We start from the raw sequence: 9839 nt of genomic DNA, 5'->3' as shown, positions 1-9839 counted from the left end.
TTGTTGAATATATCCCACTGTGTTACTGTCCTATTTGTTTGTTTTGATTGCTTTTTTCACTTGAGCACCTGTCCTCACAGATGTCGGTTTAAAACTTTTGCACACAGCTGTGGGGCAGTGAAGTCTGACCCTGCAGGCCTTTCACCCACTCCAGTTTGATGGTGAAGTGGAAACTTCTCGCGGCGTGGGTTCATTCCGCGGAGAGCAGCTCTGCCGACTGTCGCTGTCCATGGTGCTGAAACCTCCCCAGGAGGAACCATGATGGTTCTCCTCCCTGACGCGTTGATGATGAGAGGTGGAGCAAAAGTTCTAGGCCTCCGGTTCTGGTTCTGATCGAACCCTCTGCTGCCGCTTTAACGTGAGCAGGCTCGACGTCAGCTCCGTGGGAAGACATGTGGCTCCAGCATCCAATGGGCTGACCGGGACTTTACTCAGCCTCTCCCACACAGGAGATCCCCGAGGAGAAGAGCAGCGTTGACCGCGTTAGCCACGACTCACAAACAGCCTGCCGCCAGATCCGGTTCCGAGCCAGATTTCTGTTTCCTCGAAGCCGCAGCGCAGCACCCGATCAGATCCCCGGTCAGAACCACCGTGTAGCAGTCATGTCTGTGGCGGGACTAAAGAAGCAATTCCACAAAGCCACTCAGGTAAGAGGACAAGACGTCCTGTGCTGCGGGTTCATCTGGGTGTGCAGCAGTGTCCTCTGCGGACCTGATCGGGTTTAGTAAACCTGCGGCAGAAAGCTGCGCTGATACTGGGGGGGTGGAAGCGCGCTGGCGTGGCGCAGCGTTGCGCCAAAACAACAATTCATTACTCGTGTTTCCTGCTGCCTCTGTCTAAATGCGTATTACCCGCCTCACGGGGCACATCGCAACGATCACGATCCAGGCTCGGTGCGTCAGTGCGGGACGCAGAAGGCTCTCTCCGCGGTTCGCTGCTGCTTTCTGGGGACGTCGGATCCTCCCGGTACCCTTCAGATGACATTCCGCCCAGAAACCCCCAGAGCCGCTGCTCCTGGCGGCGGCTCAGAAACGCCGTAAATCGGTGTTCCCTCCTGCCAAGCGCAGCGGGAACTCCGCTCATGTTACGCAACCAGAAAGTGCGGAAATCCGCCGCTGCGCCCTGCAGATGCGCGACGTGACCCCTGCGCCCTCTAAACGCGCAACCTCACGATGTCTTCCCCTGTCGTCTCCAGTTATTAGATGAAGCATCTCTGCAGCGAGGCTTCCTGGAGCCTCCCCTGCTCACCGTCGTCCTGTGAAACGGTGCCAAACCAACTCTGGCCCAGGTCTGTAGATCTATAGAGCTGGGCCTTCTCTACAGGGCTGGTTCTCTCTGGACTTTGGCTGCTTTTTTACTCATTTTGAGTCCAGGCCTTTTTCCTTGACAGTGTTTTCAGCACCACACCTTTAAATCAAATAAATAAATGTCCCCAGCTGAAACTATGAACATGAGGGGAAATCCAGCTTCACTTTATTTCCAGTCCCATTTTGTACAAATGAAAAATGTTACATTTGTCCAAAATTCACTCCAACCTAAGAATTTTTCTCGATAACTTTGGACACACATGCCACATGTAAAGGTTCCAGTTTCCACTTTTGCAGTATAGCTGTAGATGTTCTTAAAGAGCTGGTAACCTGCACAGTTCTCCAAAGACCAACAGATCTGAATCAGATGAATTGTTCATTAGCAGGCAGAACCTGATGCCATGCTGGGTATAAGTAATTCAGCCATTTGAATCAGCTGGTTGGGGCAGGGCTGCATCGCAAACATGGAGGACACCGGCTTCCACGTTTAGCCTCATTAGCAGCATTCTGTGAATTACTGCCGCTCCCTGCTTTTTATTTTAATTTAAATTTTTTTTATGTAAGCATTTACTTCCTGGTTTACTTATGGTTTGTCGTGGTGTTTGCAGCTCACATGTTCGAAGCGTAGCTCCTGTTTGCTGTATTTGTGGTAAAGCTTTGCAAGAAATTGGATGGAAATGTATAGAAATTTAGAGAATTCACGCAGGAACGAGGGATAGTTGATATAGACTCAACAAATATTTTTGTGGCACATACCGTTATGATGATAAAAGTGGAAAATGAAAGTATTTTTAAAGTTAACACTTTTTGGCTATAAATGGGTCATCCCTGGAGACAAAACAAATGCAACCTCAGTACCACAGTTTAAGTAAATTCTGCACCATTATTTCCATATTTTGACATTTTTTATCTTTTGATGTTCTCATCAAACCAACAGTTAAAAGAAGTACAAAAAAGACTAACATACCTAAACAGACTGACGTTTTTTTAAATTTAAAATAAACTTTTGTCATCATCATCATTGCAGGATGAAGTATTATTTTTCATCATACCCCCGGTTATGATGAAAGACATGAATACTGGTAAACAATTAACAGCAACCCCAGAATCAGCAGATTTCACATGCACGTTTGTCATTGACACATTAATGTTTTGGTGTCAAAATCGACTGATCTGGTTCCAGCTGCCAGTCTGCCTTTTTAATAATAATAATTATGATAATATGAAAAAGACAGTTTCCAAGTAAGAAGATGGAAAATCTTAAGATGTTGATGTTTTCTCTTCATTTTTATTATGATAAGTTTTTTTTGGGAGGATGAATGTGATCAGAGGCTGGCACTTAATTCAAATATATACATTAAATGTTTGAGAGAGATGGAAAATGGTAGCCTCGTGAGACCATCCTGATCTCGCGAGGTTGCGGAGCAAATCTATCTGGCGGAGTCAGGTAAGGAAAATGGATTAAAAAAACAAAAAAAAGTGAGGCAGATTAAGCAAATTTATGGAGGTAAAACGTGGGAAAGAACCCTGGATTCACCTGACTGGAGCTAAAATAGTTTTAATCTTTTAATCAAAACTGTTTAATCTTCGGGTGATTTCATGAAGTTAAACTAAAAGCGTAAAGAACTGTGGATTAGAACCATTTTAAGGCCGCACAGCCTGGCTGCTCGGAAAGGGAAACCAGACAATTGGAGGGGTGCCCCCCCCCCCTCCTCGTAGGAGATCTTAGTCAGAGTGACGGATCGACCCTCGCGGCTCCTCCCCAGCGTCCGGGCGCTGGTCCTTTTCTGGGGTTGTGAGGAGCTGCAGGGCGGTTCTGATTCTGTCCTGGTGAGTCAGAGCGACGCTGACGGTCGGCTTCAGGCCCGACACGAGCAAGACACCTCCAGGCTGAGTCACAGACACATGGCTCCTTCCTCTCTGCGCCATTCTGTGAGAGCGGCCGGACCGGGGATGCAAAGGAAGCCGGGAGACCAAGCGGCTGATAATCAACGCGCCATTTAAAGGCCTCTGCCTCCAGATTTTCTGCCTTTTCTCCGTTTCATCTGAATCTTCTGGGATTCGGTGCACCAGAGAAAGGGTTCATGGATCCAAACTGAGCTTGTGAAACATCTGAGGAGGTTTTGTTGTGCTGAAGCATTAAGTAAGAAGCGAAAAAAAAAAAGGTTTGCAAATTGCTGTCTAGTCATTTCTCACTCTGAACAAAGAGCTCCGGGTGGAAATAGCGGCACGCAGGAGGCGTCTGTTAGCAGCACAGATTGTGTTAATAGTCACCTACGAGGGTGTCCTGTCGGTCCCTGCAGATGTTTCCCTGCAGATGTTTCCCTGCAGCTTTGCGTGTGTTTAAGGGGGAAATGTCTTCATGGTTTGATGTTATCCGTTAGTTTTAGAGTTAAAGTAGAAAGCAGCAATCCGTGTTCTGACTTTAGGCTCACAGGGAGTTTTCTCTTTGGGTTCCTGCAATCTGCTCCTCGACATTAAAGCCCCCCCCCCCTCCAACACAGACACACACACACACACACACACACACACACACACACACACACACACACACACACACACACACACACACACACACCGCATCCTTCCCGACACTCCCAGCAGCAGCAGAAGGCTCTCTTCAGCGTCTTTGTTCTCATGGCTCAGCCTGGCAGTCCAAGGCCAGATTTATCTGCAGCACGCCTTCTTCCTCAAGCATAAATCCACTCGTGTTGTCCAGGCGTTCAACACGAAGCCAAACAGTGTCCAAAGTGGCTGATTTACGATGTTTCTAGTCTTACATTTAGATCCTCCAAAGGGATTTCTGCTGTAAATGTTTTCTGAACGGCACAGATGTGGAGGAGGAATGTATATTTTACCGCAGCAGGTGCTTTGCTCGTTGTGTTTGGCTTTGCTAAAGAATAATAATAACCTTTATTTGTCATTATGACATATGGGCCAATGAAACGTGTCCTCTGCCTTGAACGCATCCCTTTGGGAGCAGTGGGCTGCCACTGTGTGGCTCCTAGGGAGCAACCTGGGGCCCGGGGTCTTGCTCAAGGACCCAGAGAGGCAGTCTGTGGGATTTGTACCAGGAAACCTCTCTAGGATGGATGCACCCTTCTTTAAACGCTAGGCCACCACTCCATCTTCACATCTTGCCTGTCCTGTGGGTCTGCGTTGCCCTGTGACGGACAGGCAACCTGTGCATGGTGGACCCCGCCTCTCACCCAATGAAGGAATGGGTGGATGGTTGTTGTGAGAGCACCATCTCCTCTATTAAACCTTAAAAAGGTAGATCTCTTCTGCGCTAAGGTCTGTGCCTCGGGGATGTTGAGCTCAAAAAACGTCTGCAGAATAATTTGAACCAAGCACAATGCATCTCCTGTGTCCTGCTACTTAAAATTAGGATTAAAGTTGACTATATGACATGAATGTGTTCAAATTGTGTGAAATGACCGGAACTGAGATGGACTGGATTCATGTATCGGCTCTGTTTGTTTTATAAGGGGCTCTGAGGAGACATTTGTTGTGAATTGAATTAGTGTTTGGTTTCCTTCCATAGACAATTTATATCTAAATGACCAAAATCAGATTTGTAGGAATTTACATTGAACTGGTTAGAAAGGATCTGAGCATGACTGTAATGAACTGATTGAAACTGGATCTTTGTTTTAATGAAACGTTGCTTGACATGAATTTGCTGCAAACCCAAAGAAAGGCTTTTTATCTGCGGACGGTGGTTTATTAGAGGCAACAGTTTTCTTTGGTTTCCCCTATGTCCACACAGTTTAAGCCCAACACCATGTCCTGATCGAGTACAAGAACTGGACCAAAAATGGAATGAACAAGCAGCAAAAATCTAAAGAAAAACATTAAAAGACGGTCAGAATCTGAGGTGGGAGATCCAGGCCCGTACAGAGATGAGTTCCAGCCATTTACGTGTCCGCCGCCACAGCATCGACAGAGACTAATGTTTAGAGCGGTGGTATCAAACTCCATTCCTTAAGGGCTTTTGGATGCTCGTTACCAGAGCATGGCTGCATCTCAAACGGTCTAATTGCTAAGGACTCTTAAGCCAACACTGAATTGCTGTCAGTAAGGAAGGAGGCAGGAAAAGGAGCCTCTATGCTTCCTATCGTTGCTACTTTAGCATTGGGACCTCGCCATGTCCATTACTGGCCATGGGGAGCTATAAGGAATCCCACAATCCTTTGCGTGACATGATGTATAAGCTCAACTCACATAAATTAACAAGAATCAGAAAGCTGTAGGCCCTGATTGGACTCGCATCATCCACATTTCGAGTTTGAGACGACGGGTCAGAAATCCTGAAGAACTTTAGCATCTTGGAAGACAAATATAATTAGCCAAATGATGAAGAAAAATGTTTTTTACTGTTCCTTTGTTGTAAAAATGATTCCCAGCTATAAATCTTATTCCTAACCTTATGCTGGAAAGCCTTTTTGTTCACATTAATGAGGAAAATGCATTTGTGAACTGCAGCCATGAAAGGACTTGACTTATCGTCCCGGCTGGATGACAAACGTTTTTTTCTCTCGTCTCACGTTGTTTATTAGACAACTAACGTCTGACAAAGACGTGTCGGTAATTTAACGGCTAATTCGTTTAACCAATGAGGGTCTCAGCGGAGACAAGACAGTCCGACGAAAACGTACCTTTGTGTGATGCAAAAGTAGCGTCATGTAGGGGAGTTAAACCGCTATAATAATAGTTATTTCTCTGACCAAACAGGTTTCCTTTACTTTTATGCTGAGTATACAAAAAAAAGGTCTAATTTAAAACGTGTAATTAGTTGAAACAAATCTGCTAATTTTCAGAGCCAGTCACCTTTGTCTTCTTCAGCAGTTTAGCTGTTTTTTTATTAAACTCAGGGACACATAAGCTGTCAGAGCTGAGCTGCTACCTGTAGCAGCATGGCCGGTCGCTGGGACGCACACCTGTCTGCAGACTTAAAGCACCAAGGAGCAGTAAGCTGATTTTTATTTCCACAAGGAGCTCCTGCTGCAGTAATCTTATATTTTCCACTGAGCCTTGGTTTGACATGAGCTTCCCCATGATGTGCACCGAATACTAATACCAGAGCTAGAAAGCAGCTTTTTAATTCCTCAGATCCTTCGGCAGCTTCTTTTTCTCTCAACCTTAAAGGTAAATAAGCTGAAATCTTGATTTATTTTGCCTGTTTTCTCATTGATCTGTGGCAAAAAATTAGCTTTTCGTTGCAAGTGCTGATTTAAATGTGCCCGGATGCGTGTCCATGCGGGGTCAGCAGTGGGGGCCTCGGATGTGCCCGGTGCCCACAGGGCTTCAGGGGGGCAGCAGACGGCGAGTGGGTGCCTCCATCCTTACTGGGGCCACTGCAGTGCAGTATGGAGCGGGTCCAGCTGGGAGATAACAGATGGGAGGACGGCAAGGACCAAAGGAGAGGAGCTAGAATCCGAAAAGTGAGATAAGAAGAAGATGAGAAGCACTGAGAAGGAGGTAGGAAGAGGAAGACAGGAAGGATTTAAAGAGCGAGGGGATCAGAGGATCTCCAGGGATTTACTCTCCAGCAGAAGCTTCCAGAAATCTCTCTCCTGCTGTAAAATAAAAACCGAGCTCTTTTGATTTGTGTGAGGACTCTAACTAATGAATGCTTACATTACTCTGCAGCTGTAGGTCCTGAAATGTGCCTCAAAGTGTTGAAATAAATACCAACTTTTTGTTATCACGCTGCAGGACGTTTATAAATGATCTTATCAACATCTTTCCACCCCAAAATGGAAAAAGTTTGGAAAAAAAAAGGTCAAGCTGAGAAAAATGGGAGCACAGAACCACTTATGGGGTCCAGCTTGGAAAATGGAAAATGTTTGCAAACCTTTAAACCAGGCAGTCAAAGGACTGAATGCCTTTTCAGTAAACTGCAGCAGTCAGGATGAGTCTAAGTGCAGCAATGCAGTAAAACTGAACTGGATAGAGTCCAGCAGATTAGACGCACTGAGACACCCTTTATTTAATCAGGGAAACGATCCATCCATGGTTGCCGAGGTAGTTAAGCTCTCTTCTGTCTGGGTTATGGTCGTTGGAAAGCTGTCAGAACGTGGAGCTGGTCTTTGCTGGGCACTCTGACACAGATCAGAGTTTCCTATTACAAATGATAGAGCAGGAGGATGCCTCACCTCTTCTACAGACATACAAAGGTTCTGTAGGGAGGTCATTTTGGATTCTTTTCAGCATCTTTGGATCCTGGCTGAAGCCTGGAGAAGCACGGTGGGGCAAGCGCACATCTTTCTTATGCCGTTGATTATGAAACAATTAAAGCTTAACTGGCTGCACTAACTTCATGTCTAATCCTGGTTGGTAATTCATTGCAACGCTCTCTGCATTGCAGCTGCTATCACGCTGCATTCAACTGGTGCCCTGGCTCCAAGGGAAAAAAAGCATGAGACTGAGCTCCTCCAATCAATGAACTCCATGCCATTATCACCCCCCCCCCCCCCCCCCATCCTGAGGTCCCTCCACATATGAATCAATCTGTGCTGGGTTTCCCCCTGGAGTAGAGCTCCAAGCTGGGAGGCGGCGCCCACACCTCCAAATTGCACCCAGGCCTGACTGTGCTGGTTTCCATGGAGACTAGGGTTGTTCAGGCTGCAGCTTAGATGTTAAACATACTTTTCAGGCTATCATAGATAACGCCCCGGACACACAGCTAGCATTTAGAAGGAAAGAGGAGGAAAAAGTGCAAACTCTCAGGATTTGAATTTAATTTCATAACTCAGGCTCATGCTCTATAAATAACAGTGTCAGTTATGAGTGCCCCTGATATTCCTAGAGAGTGATCTGGACATGGGGCCAGAAATCTGCGACCCATGGCGCTGTTGTCGTGGGTTCAAGTCCCAACCTGGTGACTTTTGCCATTTGAGCCACAAAAAATAATGCAATATGACGGCACTCTCGGTGGTGCACCATCTTAGCTCCTGCTGAGAGGATGAAAATATAGATGATGCTTTCCCCTTTACAGCAAGACTGAAACTGACGGCGGAGAGAGGCAGAAACCGTGCATTTATGTCGAGTAATTCGCGGCATTACAATCCTATTGCAGACGTGTAGCAGTAACATTGTGGGGTATGACTAAAGCGGCGGCGAAAATGTACTAAGAGTCAATCGAGGCAGATGAGCGTTCACACTGAGCCTGGTTCTGGTTCTGCTGGAGGTTCTCCTTCCTGTTAAAGGGGAGTTTTCCTCTCCACTGTCGCTTCATGCATGCTCAGTATGAGGGATTGCTGCAAAGCCATCAACAATGCAGACGACTGTCCACTGTGGCTCTACGCTCTTTCAGGAGGAGTGAATGCTGCTTGGAGAGACTTGATGCAACCTGCTGGGTTCCCTTAGAGAGGAAACTTTCTCACCAACCTGGAGGATCTGATGGAGTCTGACTTTGTAAAGAGCCTTGATATGATGTGTTTCATGAATTGGTGCTATATAAATAAAATGGAATTGAATTGAATTCAGAGTGTAGCATCACAGGGATCAAATCTGGTTCTATGAATCCTTCTTTTAATGGTTGTGGCAGTCTAGGAGAGCTTAGAGATCTTAGAGTGGTCTTTGTCAGGTGTGAAGTGGGAATGAAAATCTTTTTAAAACAAACCAGTGAACCACTGATCTGAACCACTTCATCCAGAACATTTGTAAGCAAAATGCAAAGAATAAAGGGCGAATACAAACCTCATCATAGTATTGGGTAAGTGAATGTGGTTCTTACGTCGCCTCTATCAGCATATAAAGCGGTGATTTAATGAGACCAGGTTGAACATGATCAGGTTTTAAATTCTGTGGATCCGATAATAAAACAGGCGAGCCTGAGTGTGGAGGCCTCTGTGTTCTGATGCCAGCTTTGTTGTTGGGGGTTAATGACAGACGGAGCCCACGTTGGTCCTATTATTAGCTCCTCCCGTGGTTTCATGCTGCTGGCACGTTCTGAGCGAGAGCCCTGAAGAGATAAATTCATTACAAACATCGCATTCAGAGGACATGGGAACGAGCTGCGTTTACCCAGCGTCATGTTTAACGATCCGTCTTAGTTAACGAGCTGAGGAGGTGGTGTTGTTTGGTTTAACCACAGAACGTGAGCTGCTGTTCTCCACCGTCTGCCATTCCTCTGTCCTCTTCCTCTTCCTCTTCCTCTTCCTTCCTGTCTCCTAGCGCCTGCATTCAGGCCAGGGATGATGTTTTATTCACTACTTGTATCTTTCACATTCTGAGCATCAACCACTGCAGGAGAGATGAGCGATGACTCAAACGATCAGCAGGAGGTCGGCCATGAAACATGTCATTAAAGGGGAAACACCATCATCTGCCCGCTAAAAATAGACAATCGCTTAGAGTCTGCCGCAGCTCGGCGGTTTAGCTCCGTATTTTAATATGTTTGGCTTTTTTATGAAGACTTGATTTACTGTCGCGTGTTGTCAGTTTTGCTGAAGGTCATTTTCTGTTTAGAAATGGCAAAAACAAAGATGGGAGTAAATGAAATCACAGTAATCGCTCTCCCAGGCA

General features: G+C 46.1%; 1 protein-coding gene across 5 annotated transcripts in view; it reads left to right on the top strand.

Annotated features, from left to right (window-relative positions):
- Nucleotides 1–245: 245 nt before the first annotated feature.
- sh3gl2a (SH3 domain containing GRB2 like 2a, endophilin A1) overlaps nt 246–9839 on the top strand; it is a 48394-nt gene continuing 38800 nt past the window's right edge. For 3 of the 5 annotated variants that reach the window (XM_021308319.2, XM_036137578.1, XM_012882267.3), the window contains exon 1: nt 248–647. In XM_021308319.2, coding sequence (XP_021163994.2) covers nt 603–647 — 45 coding nt within the window. In that variant the 5' untranslated portion in view covers nt 248–602. Of the gene's footprint in view, nt 648–9839 lie in introns of all 5 variants that reach the window. The other 2 variants (XM_036137577.1, XM_012882276.3) reach the window with 2 other exon arrangements.

Source organism: Fundulus heteroclitus, chromosome 5 (genome assembly GCF_011125445.2).
Source record: "Fundulus heteroclitus isolate FHET01 chromosome 5, MU-UCD_Fhet_4.1, whole genome shotgun sequence".
Classification (NCBI taxonomy): domain Eukaryota; kingdom Metazoa; phylum Chordata; class Actinopteri; order Cyprinodontiformes; family Fundulidae; genus Fundulus; species Fundulus heteroclitus.
The sequence above is the reverse complement of the archived record's forward strand: the minus strand, read 5'-3'. Positions and strand labels throughout refer to the sequence as shown.